Below are 20,779 nucleotides of genomic sequence, written 5' to 3' on the forward strand. Positions count from 1 at the left end.
CGGCCCGTGTAGTGTGACGCGAAGTCCATTCATTTTAGTGCCCGCCCGCTAATTCCAACTCTGCTTATTTCGAACAAATATATGGTCCCCTTCGAGTTCGAATTAATGAGGTTTTACTGTATTTGGCCAATAACGCAGAAAGATTGAGAAAGTTTTTCGCTTTATTTCACAGGTCCCAAAATATGCCACACAATAGAAGAATGTGGAAAGCAGCCCCACCCCACTGCATCCTGATTATTTTTTCTATAGAATATGGTGTTTCTCACCAAAATAATCCCAGTTCAGTGGTGAGGATACCGTGTTCTACACAATATCAAAGTTTTATCTAAAACAAAAAATCATCATGGCACCACTTGGCGGTTCTTATCTGAACACACCCCAGAATAAATTGCTGTGAGGCGTTTTTGTAAACATTTCAAGCTTCTCCGGGATGGCATTTATTTGTGTTGATGTCGACATGTCTTGCTTTTCTTTCACCTAAACACTGCTATCATCTGTGATGCCTTACTAATGTCAACAAGTCATCAGATGTGTAATTTTGTAAGTGGCCTGTAAGCTTTCTGTGATTCTTTGCGCCAAGAGCAATGCCTCCTCAGCGAGATGAAGAATAAAGGTTCCTGACTCACAACTCACGGCAATACGCGAGCTTGTCTTGACGGAATTCGCGGTGATGGAGCAGTTGCAAGGTCAGCTAGTGTGATTTTAAAAACAAAACAAACGTGACGGTTCTCTCCAAGGACGGGTGAAATCACTTCCGGATTAACAGGAACTAGTCATTTGTTCACGTTTCCGGGCTTTGTTCTGACATAAATATTTTGATCCCGAAAATGCACTGTGTAAAATATAACACGTCACATTCAATTTTTGCAACAAACTGTGAGGTTGCGACTTGTATTGTGAATTCCCCGCGGGGCATTTTCTTCATTTTTTTCAGATGGACCAACCTTCGTTCGGTGCCGTTGGCCGAAATCAGCTTATCTATCCAAATAAGGAGGAAAATCAGGCCATAATTTCCGCCTATAAGAACGCCATTATGACAGCAATACAATTTTTCAATCCTAATATCACTGGACCCCAAGCAAAGGAACTGGCCGACACCATTGTCCGATTTCAAGGAGAATTGGCTAATGTAAGAGTTTAAAAAGGCTATCTATGTTCTGAAGACCCTATGCTCTGTTGCCCACCTGTCGCCGACTTTTCGTCTATTTTGTGTTATAAAAAATTGCTCAATTCAAGATTATGTTCTGAAGCATGTAACAGTCCTGCTTTTAGCGTATTCTTTTCTATTCCTTTCACTGCATAAAATAAATCCGGCGTATCACTTTACTTACATGGCGCAATGATATTCCGCCATTGCTTTCTGCGATCGTCGTCATATTTTCAGATCAAAAGCCGTAGTAGGCCGGGTTTCACAAGGTCAATCATCGAGTCGCGGTGACCTTGAGCCGCCGGAGCGGAAGTGTGGCAGATGTGAAGTCACACCACATGATCTGTTGCGGTAAGGAAAGGCAGCTGCGCTCACTCTGAGACTCGCCGCTGTAGCACCAGGTGACTATATGAGGGTTTAGCAGGCGTCTTTGGCACTTAGTCGATCAATCACGCAATGGATGCCGCGCCACCTGAGGGCCTGTGAATACGCTTCAGGTTTCGCTTAGGATAACTAGGTTGACAAGTGTTAATCGCCACCCATTTTTTTTATTCCCCAAAGCAAAAAAAAACGGACAGATAAAACACGCCCACGTAAAACACCCGTTTGTAACACGTCCTTTGAAATACTAAGCCAGATTAACGCTGGGAAGTGAAGAAGAATGCGCCAAATCACGCCCAAAAGACTCACAGAACACGTCAGCAATAAAGCGACTTTGTTATGCGGTGTTTTCCTTTACCTACAAATATTTGTTCAAGCATCATAATCAAATGCCCATCTTTTCGTATTGACCATTGTTAGCAGCTACCTCACCTAAGGCAGGACATGTCCTGACATCGACACAAACAATCTCAAGCAGTGACTGCATTGGCGCTCGTACAATCAGCCAATTGAGGTATGTCTACTGACCACTCCCTAAGACGTAGTGCGGTCCAAATGGAGTGTTTTTATGCCTAGCATTATTGGCCGCCTATTTTCTGGTGCCAAACTTCTAACGCCCGAATTCGCGCAACAAAAATTCAATGTTGGCCAAGTTAAGACATTTGATCGTTCTAATAGCGTAAATAAAGATAAGTGGTAGAACGGAATTATACAAACCAATGAAAAAACGAAACAAAACTGATTATTAAACGGCATTACCGAAATCAGTATTATGCATCTCGTGCACCAGCACGCAAAACGAAGACAAGAATAAAATATTCCAGGCAAGCATGATGGAAACACTAACAAAGCAATCGTAAAAATTGGCTGCTTATTGGCTGATTTTGTAATAAATGGCGTAGAAAGACGATAGTATTCTGGTTCCCCTGCCACGTAACAGCCTCTCTTGTCTTTTTCGCCCACCTTTCGCGCTCTTCGATTCCCGTTTCGTTCCTTCCGCTATAAACACGGTGGAGGCAGGCTCACGACAATTCCATTTCCCGGCGTTTCCTTTTCTTGCTGCTGCACTAGAAAAGCCACCCCGAGGTGTAACTTCGCCGCGAGCTCTTTCTGTATTTTGGGTACAAATATTGTTTTCACGTGGATTTTGACATTTTCTATCGCAAATATCAAGCGCACATCTATTCTCAATCAAATCAACACAGCGTAGTAGCAGTTATGGGTCGATGTTTTGTTTGAAATATTGTTAATGCTTCCTCTTTCTGAACAGTCCTAACACGTATGAAGTATGGTACCTTATTTAGTGGTTTGGACGAGCTTTGCTTTATATAAACTTATGTTTTTCGATTGTTTATAGTTATATTTGGCAGGGTGGCTGGAACGAAGGGCTGACGGCCAGACATGCCGACACACAAAAATGTTCAGTTTTAGGTAGCCCAAGAATGACTGCCGTCTTTAAAAGTGGGTCAAGCGTGTAACGCCCGTGTTTTGACAAAAAGTGCAAGATAGGTGAAGTTGAAATATCAGATCATTATATTAGCGTAAATTAAGGTATTATGTCGAACGGAATTTTAAAAGGTTAGGACGTAAATAAAATGAAGAAATTGTACATTCTAAACGCGAACTAACGAAATAAAAATCGCACCTTATGCACCGCCGTAACAAACAAAATCCCAACAGAAACACCAGAAACACGAGTAGCACAATCGGGGGAACGAACCAACTGTGTAACGCCTACTTTTTCACAAGAATTTTAAATTGCTTAACTTAGGGAGTTGATGGTTGCAAGAAACGTACTTAGACGTAATTTCGTACCATTCATTAATCAAAAACTAGCCTTCTGCACCAACCATTCTCATTATCTTTTACTGGTTTTACTTTCTTCCTTGTTGAGCTATTTCAGTCTTTACATCTTACATAGCCCCTTATGCATACCTACTAATTTAGCGCTCTTTGCGCCAGTCGACCTTGTGCCACTAACATCCAACCATCATCATCATGATCATTACAGTACCGTAATGAAGATAATTTCGTTCAATTTCATTTTATTTCCTTTATTTTACTCTCTGCGCGGTTGTGGCATTACAAAATAGAGAGAAGGTGGGTAAGAAACAGAAGAGAAGTGCATAACAAACAATGTACGGGTAAATAAAAATGATTGGCGATAGCAGGCTTCACATTAGCCAGTTCATTTGTAAAAATGATGGCGGAAGGAAGGCTGTTCCAGCCCACCCTGGTTTTGGGGACAAACAAGCCAAAATAAAGCTGGTGTTGCTCCTCGGGGTGCCTACATTTAAACGGTGGCAACACGGGCACAAACCCTTGCAGGGGTGGTGAAAACAAATTGTTGTATACTTTTGTTCTTAACATTTAGTGAGAAAGGCACAACCGTGAAATGGTGCGACGAATAGTTAGAAAGAGAAGCTGATTTCATCAGTGATGTTCTAGCGGTTCGGGTGCAAATTAATAAAATGAAACGTGCACCGCGATTCTGTACAGCTTCGGAGTTTTGGGTAATGAGCCAGTGTGTGGATCCCAAACGGATGACGCGTACTGTAATTTGGACCTAACTAGTGCTTCGTGAAGGAGTACTTTCAGTTCTGTCTTGTCGAAGCAGTTTTAGCTTTGTTTTGTCGTAGGTGATTTTAAAAAATAAAATATAGAAATAACAAATAAAGAACATGAACGATCGAAATCCAAATTATGCGTAATATGCTCCACCCACAAAACCTAGACAACAACAAATAATCCCCTAAAACAGCGGCGGAAACGTAAAACAAACAATTGTTAAAACCCACCAAGCGTGTAAGGCCCCGCATTCGCGGTAAATTGGATATTTCGCGATGTTAAGACGATTTACCATTACAACAGCGATAAGGGGAGTAATTGATAGAAAGGATCTTTTTACAGTAGAAAATGCAACGAAGAGAGAAATTGAAAAGTTACAAAAATGAAAAGCAAAAGTCAATATATGAACTTTATATGCGCCGCCCCACAAAACGAATGCAAATATAGAAATACCCGGAAAATGCAACCAAAATACGACTAAAACGACCCTGGCAACGGACGAACTGCGTAGTACCCCGCAAACGCACAAAAACGCAAAACTTTCGAACTTAAAAGATTTCAGTGCTAAAAATATGTCTTATAGGGAAACATTATTCACAACTTACAGTTTCTGATTACTTTTGACGTTATCTACACTTGAGTTCACTGCAGTCTATTGTAGCCTGAAATTGCAATGCCAAATCCAGACGCTTTTAAGTTTTATTATTGTTTTACGCAATTCTACCATTCAAATATTTACTTGTTTGGAGGCTGTTTAGTGAACGTTACTGTTTTAGCATAGTTCTTTTTTTCTCACAGCTCACTACACCACCAGAAGAACGGCGAGATGTCTTGGGACTCTACCACAGAATGGAAGTGCGGGAATTGCAAGCCAATTTCTCAGATGTAAGTCATTTTGAAAGTCAAAATTACTAATGGCACATTAAAAAAAACTGGCTGTGATCGACGCTGTGAAGGAGGTTGGAAAGCAAAGCTTTAAAGGACACCCACAACAACTGCCCATGCTACGTCGCTTGAATTTGAACACGTGGCTCTACAAAGAGTGGAACCATGGATTCTGCCAGCCGTTACCTAGAATTCGCGGGGGCGGCGTTTCGAACGTAGCAGCGGCGTCGGCCACGGCCAGGCTAGGGCGGCGGACGCCGCCGCTGTAGCCCGGCCCTGAGTCGGAGGAGAGAAAACTTAGAGGAGCGTCTTTCGAAGGGTGAGATAACGGAAACTAGCTATCCTGATGTACTAGCTGGGCTACACCACCGCGTGATACAAGCGCAGACACCGAAACAATGGCGCATGCGAGCTTAGTTCCCAATTTCCAATTTATACCAATTTAAACTAGTTAGCTTAGTAAGTTTGAGAATTGCGAGAAATCTGAGGGAAATTTTATAATTCCTAATTATCAGAACCTGTTGCTACTTTCGCTATTAATAATACCTCTTAAAAGACATCCGAATTGGTAATCACCAATGTAGAAAACGGAGTCCCATTCGAGGCAACCAGTGCACAAAAGGTAGCGCTTCTCTAGCGGCCAGATGTCTGTATGTGGTTTGTACATTTTTTGCCCTCCTTGCAAACCAATCCTTAACGTATCTTTGCCGTACGACCACTTAACTCCGTCTGGTCCGGGTTACCCAGGAGGTGCTGTCGAACAAGTTAGGCCGTGTGAAGGCACCGCGCAACGGGCGCGCAGCTGCACCAAAACAAGGCCAAAACAACCACCGCTAAAGCAGACGACAAAGTCGTACCGCGGACGCCACCAAAATAAAAAATTTACAACACCTCCCCGCGAGAGGAACCTTGGGTAGATGCGACGCATCGTGGGGTTTCCGTTGCGTTTTCGTTATGTTGTTTCCATTTAGCGTGTCAATTTGTTGTCGTTTCCATTATATTACGTGAACGTATCGTGTGTTTCCCGCCACGATGCGTCGAACCACAGTTTATCACACACCTTGCAGCTATGTCTGAAGCTCCGGTCGAGGTACTCGCGCTTGAAACGATCGTCGGCCCCGGCAGTCGCTCGCGCTGGCGCGTTCGCGCTCTCGATCGGCATCGGGATCGACCACTAGCCGTTGACGCTTCGCAGCGGCTTGAACGAGAGCGAGCGCTGACTGAACCGCCGCAGCGCGCTACCCGCTTTATATTAACAGCGCCTGAAGGAGAGGAGACAGCGGAGGAGAGTCGCACATGCGCGCATTTGGGCGACGGGAGCGGAGCGAAGCGAGCGAAGCACGCGCACGCAGCTGTTATTGATAATGAGACGGAGTGAGAGTGTTGCGCGCAGCTGTCGGAGAGAAGAGCAGAGGAGAGTCGCGCATGCGCAGATTGCGTGCTGACGCCGCTGACGCCGATGCCGACGCAGAAGACATGCCTCAGAGCAATACATGCGTCGCATCTAAAAATTAGTTGTTATAGTGCGATAGTCTATGTTTCTTCCTGGTCCGTGTTTGCTTTTGCGAAACCCTAACCATCAATTGTAACCACAAAAATATTCATTTTAAAAATGTCCTTCAGTAGTGAAGGCTGCATTAATATGTACCGAGTTAACCATTGCATCCTTGTGAATGTAAACATATAATCCCACCCTGCCCAAGGCCTGGCTCTCAGGCTGGCAGTATTCGATAAATAAATAAATAAATAAATATACAAAAAGCCCGGAAAGGAACGTGCCACATGCTAAAAAAATGGCAAAAATGAGTGAACCATGTAACAATCAACATTGCCTCAAAAATGCATAGGTAGCAAATGTAACACACTTAAGTTTTAAGAGCCTAAATGGAGATATTTTATCGAATGAAATTTAGAAAAATCGAGAATTGCAAAACTAGAAAATTAAGAATTTATTAAAATTGAACTCTAGAAGTAAAATATATTCATCCTATAAATTTCCATAAAAATCCAAGACTCAGATAAAACTTCGCGCAAAGAAGGAAGAAAACACGAATGAAAAATCGCGAAAACGTACCACACGTGCGCTATGCCTTGGATCTGCGGAAAAGTACGTAATTAGCGTAGCAAAGCACTCGCAGTGGTGGCATCACCATCTGCATTCAGCGCCACCATCATCATAATCCGCATCTTTTTACAATTATCATCAGCCGTGCCTGGCCAGCGTCAGCAGTTCCACGCGACAAGAGACCGAACACGGCCATGTGCCTGGGCAGTACTATCTCATCGCCGCTCTCCAGTTCGGGCAAGGCTTACGCAACCTGAATAAATAAATGCAGGAGGTTCACAGCACATCGAGTCCGCGGCTCCTTTCCTATAAGTGGTGACCCGGACGTGATCTGAACGTCACACTGCTGCCGCTGACACTGTGGCTTGTCGCTTCACACTTAATCGCTATAAATGGGCAAATTACCATCATTGCTAAAACGAAACAAAAACAATGGCAGCCTCTCCACTCCGTGGGTGATGGCGAGCGTGCGGAGTACGGGGAAACGAAATAACATCCAAGTTGCGCACCGAGTTACATCCGATTTGCGCCGCAACCGTCATTCGATTTGAGCCGTGAGTTGCACCTTGATTATGCACTAAATGAAACTGTAACTCACTGCTCAAATTGAATTTCGCTTGATTTTCGCTTGATGGCAGTGTGCGCACGGGTGGACGCGGGCAGACATTGGGAGGTTCTAAGGTACTCTGCATCGTTACAGACGAGGGAGTAAGCTGTTTGACTCTCGGGTACAAACTCACGGCCGTAGCCCAGTGGGTAAGACGGCTGACACTAACTCTGGTTTACCAGACACACGCTTGGATCCTCCCGGTGCCTGTGTGATTTTGTGTGGTTGTGAATGCTATGCGCACGGACCCGGACGTACATTGTTCGGTCTTAAGGTACTCCGCACCTAAATAACCCGATCAGTTTGGCTGCTCATAGCCGAATAAGGGTGTAAAGGACTTAGTGTACACAAGCGGCGTAGGAATGGTCTGCATTACTAGACAATTTTCTGAATTCCTGCAGATTTTGCTTGGCACTTTCAGTGCTCACGGTGGTATATTGCTGCGTACAGCTGAGTAAGGGCAGCAGCCGCAAGGCGAACGCATGTTCCTTTTACATGGTACCGATCACTTAGGTGCCCGGGCAGGCGCTCACAATGACATCGCGAAGATAACTACGTGTACGATTCTCACCCCAGGCCGTGACCGAGGTTAACCATCGTGTACCAAATTTTGCCATTTGTAGGGTTGGCAGGCCACCTCAGTGGAGCTGCTCTAAGTGTAGCACAGTGTTTGTGTATAAGCCGTATCCTCTAAAGACGTTTATGTGGACTAATTCGCCCTTCGCTGGAAAAACGTTTTGTTACAACGCAAGAATGACGGCGCTGACATGCTTAAGCTGCGCAGCTCACAAATTGCAGCCTCTTCTGCCAACTTTTAGACGTCAGCAAACGAGCTTCACGCAAAACGAAAGCTCCTCAACGTACGCCACAGTCGGTGGAGGTTCCTATTGTTTGAACATACAGAAATGCTCAAAAATAAAAATATCCCTACTCAATCAGGCAGATATATTCCAAGTGCGGTTTAGTTGGAGGCGTTTACTTTTGCACAGGTGCGAATCCGGTACTGACAGGGTAGTATAGTCTAGTTGCTGACCAATAATATAGGTATTGATCGGTAGGGTCGGCTTTGGTTGTTACCAGTGTTACCTTTTTTTTTGTTTGCCAGCAGTTGTAGCTCGCACTGTGAGCGAAGTGACGATGGCGGGCTTTGGGATTAAATTTAGCATCACATGACGGAGCGCGCCGTCCCTACACGGACATTTTTCTGCACGCTGGATCCCATCATGTCCGTGACTGCTATGGACAGGTAGCTATGGACAGGTAGCCAAAGGGCGGTCGTGGTTAGCTCGCTGGGTTGCATGCCGAGTCGGGCAATCTCAAATGATAGGGAAAGGATGCCACGTTGTTGTCAGTAATAGTAGGCTCTTGTGTTTGATCGACAATGTTCTCGAACTCATTCGTACTTCTGAAAAGTAGAGCCTTGGGTGATAAATGCGTGCATAACAAACTCCCAGGCATTCAATTCGATACAGTGACGTTCGTCTGTGCACGTCCCTTTTCTTACTCTTCTTCGATATTTGCTTTTTCCTTCTAGGTAGTTTAATGTAGGGTACAGATATGTTCCACAAAACGCTTTTTCTAGAAGAATCTTGCTTCGACCTTGGCTGCATGACAATATAATATTTAAATATGTTGACTTCTGGCGTAAAACTAAACTGTCAAGAACAGGCCAAGTGCTATAGTACTCGTTCGGTGACAGCGGTTAGATATTCCGCGTTGGCCCAGTTCGTAAAGAAAAGAGGTAGTTCGATGCATCTAGGATTCTATGGTTCTGTATGTGCATGAACCTAAATTTTAGGCCGGTTCGTTTTTGCCATTTTTTAAGGTGCGACCTCCGTTTTTCATAGAAGTTGGCAGCAAACCGGTTGTTTTGTATTCGTTTACATAACCTGGCTTGTTCCACTTTTTCATTTTTGTCACGAGGTATTTTGTAGGAGGACACAAAATCATGCAGACGTGTTCCGGCACTCATTTGAGGCAAATATTCAGGACAGCATCAATACTCCTTCGCGTGCATGGCTCGCAGTATTGTAATGAAAATTGGCTTTGTGGCAGGGGCTGTGCTGCTCACCAAGAATATTCCAGTTCGATTCCGATGGTGACGGTTGTTTTGATATAGCCCATGTGGCCCCGTGTAATGCCCATGTCATATTGCCCATCTCGCCATTTGCATCGAGTTGAACATCCTAGGGGGTTTTAAATTATTCTGTGGTCCCCCATACGGCCCTCCTCGTAGCAAAAGTGCAGAGTCAGCGCTGAACATTTACGAGGTCACTTAGGCTCTAGGGTGTAGTAATGTGAAACGTGAGCTTTCAAGTGCCAAACGTGTCCCCTCCTTATAACCATTATCAGTGTCCTTGGTCAATCGGCTTTGTTAGGCATGCACCTAGATTGACGCTCCGGGCCCGTAACGCTGATCCTTCGGGCGTACCAAGCAACTTCATAGCTGTTCCACGTCAAGCTTTGGGATCCGGCTGGTGACGTTGAGCTCATAACGTAAAGTTAAGCCTTAGGTTAGGCCGGAATGTTCTCGCACTCGCATTGCTGGCACGACCTCTTTTGGGACAGCGCCATGCGATCGCAGGTGTCAGCGAAATCCGCGCAATGGCGTGGCTAGCGTTGGTCTGGTACATCATTATAAAAAGGTGGCATTTAGCGCGTAGGCTCTTACGTCACGTCTAATCGCTACTGCTGCCTTTAGCCGAATAAAAATACTCATGAACTTGTCAGTCAACGTCTTTAACACCTTTCTACGCCCTAGTACAGGAGCTCAGTGTTGCTCCCGCTTTTAGGTGTAGAGCTCACATAGAGCCGCATGTATTAAAATCCTCACTGTTACGTCATGGCTCAGAGTAGGTTCCTAAATCATTCGCCGCAATCTGGCACTCCGAAGCCACCAGGGCAACATGCGCGGGCCACCATTCTGACGTTTGTCGAACCTTACTTGGCCAGGCTTGGCTACGGAACTGACAGCATCGAGCCGCTCGTGGGTGGGATTCGTCACCACTAGATGGCAACAGGTCATTCTATGCCATCACCATCATCACTGCGCTTACAAAGGGACTTTCACTTTTAAATACTAATAAGTGTGCCATTCTCGTGTTCCCCCTTACGGACCCAATATCTATTTCGTTATCCTATTGTCAACAATCCATTCGGCAGGTTGATTCACTAAAATACCTTGGAGTTATATATGACAGTAAATTGAATTAGCGTCTCCACATTGAGCACATTGCAGTGAAAGGCTCCCGCGCTGTCGCTCTTTTGAGGGACCGTAGCCACAAGCGATCAGGTCTGAAAGCAGGTACACTCTTGATGATCTACCGCATGTATGTTCGCCCAGTCTTAGAATGTGGGTGTGTTTTGTTCTCTGGCTCTGCGGCCTATAAGCTCTTGCCTTTGGTGAAGCTTGAACGTCAAGCATTGCGCTGCTGCTTAGGCCTGCCCGCTTACGTCCCGATTAGAGTGTTGTACTTAGAAGCCGGAATCCTAACGCTGAACTCCAGGTTCAAATACCTAACCGTTAATGCATTCGCAAAGTTCTTTGAGTCCCCGCTGGCCAGACCACAGGCTGTTTTCCTCCAGCATGCAAGGTCCTTTTTTGGTATATATTGGTCTCGTCTCCGGCGCCCACAGGTCATTTTTGCCAATTCGTTGCTTACTCCATTAAACACCACCCTCCTTTCAGTTCCCGCCTTGCAGATACCATCCACAGTAGTAAGGATTTCGTTTGATAATATTTTCCCTGAAAACGCTATGCTTCTCCCGCCTAACATACTCAATAACATTCTCCTGGCTCACCAGTCCGAATACCCATCCCACGTGGTCATTGCAACTGACGCTTCGAAAAAAGACGAAAAGGTTGGGGTGCGCATTTTCTCTCCGACGTTGAAATGGTCTTTTTCATTGCGATTACCACATTTTATCCCCATTTTTCATGCAGAATTTCTTGTTCTACTCCTTGCAATCCTGAAACTTGATCCGGCGAATTCTTCAGTGATGCTACTCACCGACTCCTTGTCCGTGTGCATGGCTCTCTCCTCAGAAACTTTACATCCTATAGTCAAAACTTTTTATTCCTGCGTCCCCACTCATGTGCGGGAGATTCGGCTCGTTTGGCTGCCCGGCCACTGTGAAATGAAACCGCTGACATATTAGCTAAAACACCTTTGGCTTTACCGATCGTCGAGGTTCTTCCCCCGTTTTCTTGCGTGTTGTTGGCACGCTATCGGCAATACCTGTTCAATCCAGATGCCTCCGACCATGGTCTGAACACTTCTCCTGAACTTGAACACCTCAGGTACCGCTGGGAGAGAAGTTTATGCCAAACTCGCTTGTGCGAAGTATTGATAACTTCTTTTCGTTGTGGTGTGCCACCACTTAATCGGTATTTATACAGGGAAAATCTGATAACCACCCATTTGTGCAACTTTTGCCAAGAAATTGAATTCGAAGAGCATTTCTTTCTTTTTTGCCGCCGATTTTCTAACCATCGGAGAAGGCTGCTGGAGATTCCCCTGCTACGTCTTGGACTGCCTTTAACTGTACCGGTGCTTTTGTCGTTTGGGGGGACTAGGCTGGGCCGATGCCATAGGGACGTGTGCAACGCCATCCATTCCTTCATTTCGGAGACAGCTCGTCTGCAGTGTTAAAAACATTCCGATTAGGCTGACTTTTACTATAGTTTTCCTATTCTTCTCTCTGTTGTTTTTTTTTTTCGTGTTTTCTCTCTCTCTCATTAACCTAGACCAAATTCTTTCTTCTGCTGCATTATTTTGCCTCGCATAATTGATTGTAATGAAAACATAACTCTTCTTGGCCAATCCTCCTAAGTGGGTATGCGCCATTTTTCGGACCACCACTACAACTTCGGAATGCCCGAAATGCGCGTTTGCCATAAACCACCACCGCTGAAATACCACACGCTATCGTCGTCATCCTGCGCTTCAAGCTTTGAGAACACCGTTGAACTTGTAACCGGGATCTTCGTCGTCGCTCGATGGCGTCGCGAAAGCGGGAGGCACTTTACCTTCAGGAAAAGCTTCACTTACTAAGCGCAGTAGACAAGCAACCAGCGCGGAAGAGAGTCGACATCGCTAGGGACCTTGTATTGCCACGCGTGGTATTTTTCCGCGATCGCAAAAAGCGGCAATCCTACATTCTCGAGTTTTTTAAGGTTCGAAAGCCAAAGTTGCTAAAATACATGTTTGCAAGTCAAAGCTACGCTGTGTTTCTTCATTTTCGAAGCTTTTCAGACTGCTGCGTTTTCCTGGTTCTTACTTTTTGTTTTCCCGGTCCGGTAAAAAACGTATGACGCGGGTTCCACTATACCACACGCGTTTCCTCCTGGGCGTCACGCCGGGTAGCTTTAATCTGCCATCTCATACGCGAATTCAACTCAGTAATGCCGTCTTCATTCGTCTCCACTCTGTGCCAGAACACTGTAAGCATAACGTAATTTATTTTAACCGTAAAATGGACTACTACCATGATTCGCCGGTGCTGCAAGAAACCGGCCATCTCGATTAACGTGAAACCTGGGGAGCGGCGAAGCATGCAGGGTATAAGTGTATTCTTCGCACCTGGGGGTTTTTGTAACGGAGATGAAACCGTTGGGGGGTAGAAGTATACAGCTTTCCTGTAGAAGTCACGTGTCTTTGAAGCACAAAGCTCTAGCGCGAGGCATAAACGATGGGCCCCGCGTTTTTTTAGAGCAAAGCTGTCCAGCTCTATCAGCCAACGGTTCGTTCGCAGCGTGCGCGACAATAAACTCCCAACGCGACGGCGGAGACGGCGGGGGGGGGGGGGGGCAGAAGGGGAGGAGCGGAGGGGTTTCACTTACGGATCCCACTGTAGATGGCGCGGCGAATTTTCCCAGCTTTCCGCGCGTAGAGGTGCCTGACCGCCGGCGGGTGCGCTGGCGGTACGGCTTTGTCGTCTGCTATTCGCCCCGAGCGCGAACACAGTCGGCCCCTGGCGGCGGCGGGGCGAACCGCTCCTAGTGTGGATGGCGCTCTCGCGTCGTCTGCTTTTTCACGTTGCGTGCGGCGCAAGACGCGTGCTGCACACGACAAAACAACCAATATGTGTGCTCGTTTGGCAGTAAGCAATGACATAGTTACCTCTGCTTGCGCATTTCCTCTAGAAACGCAATAATCAGCGGCCGTTGCGGGTTAATACGCTGGTTTAATTCCACGAAACATCTTCGCCCTGGTCACCGCTTGAGTGTGAAACGTGTTATAAACATTGCTTCCACACATTGCACTTTTCGTATTGTTGAGTTCAGTCGTCTGCCGTTTCGGAAACGTCGAAGGGTGCTTTTTGAAGGTGGCGTGGTGATTATTTAAAGGATAAAAGTTTAGTACACGAAACCGGTAAGAAGCGACAAGACCTGTGCATACGCGTGCAAATTCCACACCCTTGTAAAATTTCGCTGTGTCCTTATAGAAAGAAGAAACAAACAAAAACACACTTCACACGACCCGTGCGCTATGGCGCATACATTACCGGACACGTATTTTACACTCGCAAGCGCCTCTGTGATCGTGTCCTTCCCGTACCTTTTCTAAAATAAATACCATTTTTGGACAGTCGTTGTTTTTACTAAGGAGGAGGAATAAACATTTATTCAACTGTATCGAGTTGCTAATTTTACGTATTATTTAAAATACGTTTCTATAGATGCGCAAGAGTATTTAGGGTGGATTTTTCGATAAATTAAGCAGTTGTGAGTTTGCGTCTGTCATGTGGCATTTCGTGTGTCATTTTCATATATATCATTTTCAAATCCGACATGAATCACATTGTCCAGAAACGTGTCTCACTCAGCATAACCAAATGCCTAATATTGTCATGTCTTAACCTCTTAAGGTGGACCTAAGTTTAAAGAAAGAGGAGAAAACGCGTAATATAATGCGCGTTGTTGCCCACATGTGTGAGGGGTGTGTGCCATGACTCGCTGTTGTTGTTGTTTTTTAATTTTTCCCCACAATGCTTGCTTTCAATACAATTTTGAAAAAGGCGAGCCACAATTCCTGGACCATCCCGGACCAAAGGGGGGCTAATCAGTTTTGAAAATACGTACTGCTTTTTCACCGCTTCAGAACACGACGCCTAGTGTAGTTTCGATTGTAAGTAATACTGATAACCATAGTTTGGCTTTTCGCGTTACATGCGTTCCCTTCTCGCTGCTCTTGCAACGTTGACAGGACCCCCCCCCCCCCTCCCCTTCCCGAAAAAAAAACTAAATGCACAGAATTTCCTTCTTTAACCAATCCTCAAGAATTAAATTCCAAGTCAAAGGCGATATTCAGTTTACAAAACAAAGTAGTTACCGGGAACCCGTTCCGCTGATTCGCAACGAGAAATAAAAAGGAAATGTTTTACTACATCTGCAACAGCGCAACTTCATTTATTGCCATCTTTAGGGTTCGTAAGCGACCTTATACGCAAGAATGCAAACACATCTCGCTGTTGCAGGCACCTGTTAGACTTTAAAAGGAACGCAAATGGCCAACAGATCAGCCGTAACAGAAAATTTCTGCTCACTGTGAGTTCCCAGAAGCTTGGTCTGCACACTGCAAACCTGCTTGTCACTTTGCGAATACCTAGCCAAACACGAGATGTTGGTTGTACTGCGTGCGTTGACAATTCAATTCGCAAGTTCACTTGCGACGAAAGCCGTAAATAAGTGATCCGAAACCATTATTCATCAAACCTTCCTTCAGAGTCGTTAAAATTTCATTTAAAAGACCCGTTAGAGCGGTTACATTTATATCTCTGCGCTGATCAAAATTCAGCAATTTTATGTTGCCTTTTGAACACAAAAAATATCGTAAGCTCTTAGAAAGAATTTCGGGGCAGTTAAGTAGTGTTATTATTTCAGGGCATCCCACAAATGCAAGAATGCGTCATGCTACCAGTGAAAGCGATTGAGATTGCCGTTGTAAACTGAATTTCAGAGATGTAGGCTTCCTGATTTGTTTCTATTTATGCTTTTATTGAAGGCTCAAAGCCATAGTCTGGAAAGATCGAGCTTGCTACGAGCCACAGCGTACAAGTTCATTGTCACAATTACGGCCATTCTGAGATTCCCGATGAGTCGTCGCTTTTTTTTTTTTTTTTGCGTAGTAATGAAAACTGACTGCCGCTTCCATGCTATACATTGAACGTTTAGGAACCGAACTACAGCATACCACTCTTGTTTGCACCTTTCGTGCGCACATACGGCGGGAAAAAGGCACGAAGCGCGTCCACAGTGTGCATTCTTACGGGCCGCTCAGCGGAGCATCCACACTAGCAGCGCGACGCTGTCGCCACCTACATGTCGAGCTCGCGTCGAATAGCGACGATTGTTTTGGGCTGGTTTTGGCGCAGATTCGCGTCCATTGCGCTGTTCCTTCCCACGGCTCGATTAACTCGTTCGGTAGCATCACCTCGGTAACCCGGACCCAACGAAGTTAAGCGGTCGTACGGCAAACATACGTTAAAAATTGGTTAGCAGGACGCGAAAACAAAATGTAAAGACCACATTTTGCGCACTGCTTGCCACGAATGGTACTCCGTTTCTAAATTGGTTAAGATCAGCTCGGTTGTGTTATAAGAGGTATTACAAAAGGCGAAAGAAGCAACTGGTTCTGATGAATAGCGATTATAAAAGTTCCCGCACCTTTCTCGCAATTCTAAGACTTACTAAACTAACTAGTTTTAATCGGCGTAAATGGGAACCACTGAGCTCACATGCCGAATGGTTTCGGTGTCTGCGCTTGTGTCACGCGGCGGTGTCACCCCGAGTTAGTACTCCAGGATAGCTAGGTTCCACTCTCTCACCCTTCGAAAGACGCTCTTCTCCGTTTACTTTCTGCCGACACACGGCCGGGCCATAGCAGCGGCGGCCGCCGCTCTAGCCCGGCCGTGGCCGACGCTGCTTCTACGTTCGGGACGCCGCCCCCGCGAGTTCTAGGTAACGGCTGGCAGAATCTCTGCTTCGCTCTTTGTAGAGCCACGTGAGTGAATTCAAGTGAAGTCACATGGGCAATTCTTGTGGGTGTCCTTTAAAGCTTTGCTTTCCAACCACCTTCACAGCGTGGACTAGAGCCAATTTTTTAGGACGCGTTACGAGTCCCGGTGTTTTTTTTAGCAAGCTGGACGCACTAGCACAAGGCGCACACGAGTTTTTCGGTGTTTTAGTATCGTGACTACATGAGAAGACGATTACGGTGACAACGACGACGAGGACGAAGACGACAGGAGACGCCTACATCCCCAGCCCCTAAGGGGCTTTGCCCCTAGAAGGAGCGAACCAGTTCAGAAACGGGCTGACACGGTGACCGATGCAGTGTTATTACAGGTATTTCGCCATGGTGGCGCCGGGTATCGCCGGCTCAGTGTCCTTTTCTGGGCACTCTCCTGAGCGTATGTATGAGAACAATGTTAGTTGAATATCTGGAGCTACGCTTCAAGATATTCGCACTGGACTTTTCGTTTAGCATGTACAATATCTGATTTAAATTCATGAGATCTCATGCATTTCTTGTGAGGTAGCCCTGAAGAATTTTCGCGACGCAGAACGAGAACATTGTTACGATTCCCTTCCAAATAACCCCTCTTTGTTATTAAATGTCGTTTACAGTTTCTCGAAACAAACTCTAAGAAACAACGTCGCGTCTGTTTTTGCCATCTGACTTTTAAAATTTGTAAAAACAGTTCCCGATACAATGTATGCATCTTTGGTTGAAAACCGCAAACGACCAAAACAACAACATGTCATCGAAAATACCTTAATTCTGTACATCACTTGTTGCTTTGTCTGCCTAAAAGTAATCGCCGAGAAAAACAACATCACGTATGCTAAAGATGACTTTTTTCACACGTGCAGGCTGTTTGTCTGCTTGCAAAATTTCAAACCGGAACCGAATCACCTCAGTTCTTTTTGGGCTAGGAGAAAGAAAGTGAATATTATGCCAATTGACATTTTCAGGATATCAATTCGCTTGAGAAATCTACGCAGTCATTTGTTTGTGTTCGTCCTTAACGGAAGGGTTGCCTGTGAGTCACATTTACACCAGTTAGTCTTATTACTGCATATGGAGGAGCTTGCCTACAGAGTGTACCTGTAGTTGGTTTCAGTCATTCCGCAGGCATGAGGTCCTAAATATAATGTCCACACGTTCCACTGGACACTTTCCTTTGGGGAATAATTTTTGTCAAGTGCTTAATCCTTGTTTTGACTTGTTTAAAAATCAGGAAATAAGTTCAAGCAGGGTTTTAAGCACTGCTCACCCACGTTAGCGTTAGTAATCGAGTTCACGTAATTTTTATATGTTCCGGGGCTCGAAATGTTCCAGAGAACAACTTATAGTTCATAAAGTAGGAAAATTATTCGTCTGAAGCTGAGAGGTAGCCAGCAAAGAAGTGACCACAGAAGCAAACAGTGATGTCGGCATACGTTGAATGGCGCCGAGAGCACTTGTTCATACTTGGATAGTCGCAGACAAATATTTAGGCCTGCTCAATCCATGAATACCGTGATCTTAGCACCACGGCTCGAAGCTTTTACGGTACTGGCATCCAGTAAGCTCGGCGCTCGCACGGGTCATGTACGAAACACGAATCCGTGTGCAATGGGAACTTTCCCGTCGCAAAAAAATCTCCGCCCTAAATATCAACTTCTCAACTCACAAGGAACCGTTAGGGTGTAAACAAAAGCCGAAAGAACTGCGAAGGCCATGATTTTCAGCAAAAGCAAAACGTTGAACGTTTTTCCGCGGCGATAGCTCTTACTCATCTTCCCTCTGGTTTATTAGGCTTCAGAAAGCTGCAGTAAAGAATGCGTTGTCACTTCAAATTATTGTGACGTTTTATCACACGTGAATTTTTTTCAGGCTTTAAAGGAGAGTACTAAGCTGAATCTTGTCCCCGCCATATTGTTGCAGGGATATATGGAAATACGCTTTGCCACTTTATTACTTCACTACAGAAAACATTTAACCTGTACGGCTGGTGTAGGCAACTGCCTCAAAATTTTAACTTTTTTTCAGTTCCCTCTTTTGCAAGCATTGAAGCGAGAGTTCAAGAAGATTAAAGTCAAACTAAATAAAAGCGAAACACTGGAAGTCTATGGTTTGCCCTATTACCAGAAATTGGTACCATTTCTTCAACGTGCAAACAGGTAACGTTTTCTTCAGCATAAGGCATTCCAGGTTTCTCAAACATGTAATAAATTCTACCGTTTTATACCTAAAGAACAATACTGTGTTGGCGTAACTTTTTTAGACGCTTTTGCCTGAATACCCAGGAAGGCATTGATTCTTCCACCTTTAGTTGATCAGAATAATGCCTAAATTACGGGAAAATAGCATAGTTTACGAAAGTGATCCTTCGTATAAAGCAGATTTCCAATAACAGAAGGAACGTTGAGTAACCAGGAATTCGAATACTGGTGCACAACTTTATACCGGACCCGTACATCTAAGCATTCCCCACATGGCTACTGTGTGCAATGCAGCCAAGCCACCTTGCAAGCACCAGAAAATTTCTTTAAATTCTGTCACCTTCAATGCATCGTTTCCTCGCATTCAGGGCACATCTGCGAATTTTTAAGCGAATTATAAATGCAACAGCATTGTAGCGACTACTGTGTACTGCGCATTTTCCTAGTGCTACGCGTAAGTATCAGGTTCTGAAGTGTAGCTATATGTGCTCGAGAATGTCTGACCGAGGAAGCCAATTATCAAGCAGGGTAGCTCGGCCCTTGTAAAAAGTAGGGCAGTTCCAGATTAGAATGCGGATCATTATGTCGAAATATCAGACTATCGGATTTTTGTTACCATAGTCGTCGGGCCGTTCACGCCGACCCAAGTGTTTCTGAAAAGGTGCTATAGCCATATTACCATCTTAACATTGTCATTTAAAATGAATTGGAGCACGCGAGAAACCTGCATATGAGTCGCCTGTCAGATCCGTTTACCTTTAGAAATTTTCCTAGTATTGCATAAGTTATTAATACCAAAGCAATGAATTGCAAATTCGGAGAGCAAAATTAACTTCAGTTCCACCCACTGTGAAATCTGCTGAAGCACCAAAGCTGTGGTTCTCTTGCATCGCACCCAACAGCTAGCAGCTAACTAGAGTGCACTGCGCAGTCAATAAAATTCTCTGTAATTTTTCCTACATGATTCCGGTTGAGAGCCGCCATAAAGTCCCTAAAAATTCGGCTAGTCTTGCGTAAGAGCCAGTTTCACGTTACAACCCTGTACCCCCGCAGTGTTGAAAACGCGCCAAGACCAGCACAGCAGTCCACCGCAGCGCCCTCTCAGCACGCGTACTCCGTCAGCCATAGGCATTTGTAAGAATACATTGTCGTGTTAATACGATTTCAAAATTAAAACATGAAAATCACGAATTAAAACATGAAAATCAGCGTCGTCGGCTAGCATACCACTTTTAGCTGTGGTCGTCTGCACACTGCGGTGAGCAGACAAACGGAGGCGTTCGCAGTAGTGTTTACAGATTTGAAATTTCAAAATAAATTTACTCCGGCAAAAGGATGCAGAGAAATAATATTTTAGGGAAAAGGTATGAAGACAAAAATTAAGTTTTTAGAAAAGGTCTAGGTAGAAAAGGGGCCGCTACATTGAGATGCCGCTGCAGTCGACCGGTGTGCTGTCTGCCCCAGGCTTTTATCACAAAAAGGACATTGCTGAAGGCCTCGGATGGCAGATTAGCCAAATTTCTAGTGACTACCGTCGACTCCATAACGTGGAATCGCGGTGTTGCTTGATGCGCACTCTGCTTAACAAGTGGCTCTCAGCATGCCTAAGCGTCGCCTGGCAGCGTCATCCTTGTGTTGTCAAAGCGGCGCACATGTTAGAGAATACGACGAACTAACTTGGCTTTAGAAACCGCCTTCCGACCGCGCCCCCTGTCGAGTCACGCAACTTGAAAACCTTACTTACATTGCAGAACCAAAAGACGTTTCAGCGACGTTTAATTCGACAAAAATGTTTCTTCTTACTCATTTGACAAGTAGTGCTTAGGTGTCCAGGATCTTTTTTGCTAGCTAAGGTGGCTCTAAGGTAAATTAGCTAAGGTGGCTCATGGGGAGAAAATAAACATTAGTAAATTG

At 45.1% G+C, this 20,779-nt stretch overlaps 1 protein-coding gene across 1 annotated transcript in view; it reads left to right on the forward strand.

Moving 5' to 3' along the window:
* Window positions 1-20,779, forward strand: part of LOC144146622 (neprilysin-1-like) — a 96,516-nt gene that overhangs the window by 24,374 nt on the left and 51,363 nt on the right. The window contains exons 4-6 of the mRNA XM_077678558.1: window positions 935-1,129; window positions 4,895-4,981; window positions 18,693-18,823. Coding sequence (XP_077534684.1) covers window positions 935-1,129; window positions 4,895-4,981; window positions 18,693-18,823 — 413 coding nt within the window. The remainder of the gene's footprint in view (window positions 1-934; window positions 1,130-4,894; window positions 4,982-18,692; window positions 18,824-20,779) is intronic.

This window comes from Haemaphysalis longicornis, unplaced genomic scaffold, assembly GCF_048455015.1.
Source record: "Haemaphysalis longicornis isolate Haplotype H1 unplaced genomic scaffold, Haemaphysalis longicornis Haplotype H1 scaffold_7, whole genome shotgun sequence".
Classification (NCBI taxonomy): Eukaryota; Metazoa; Arthropoda; class Arachnida; order Ixodida; family Ixodidae; genus Haemaphysalis; species Haemaphysalis longicornis.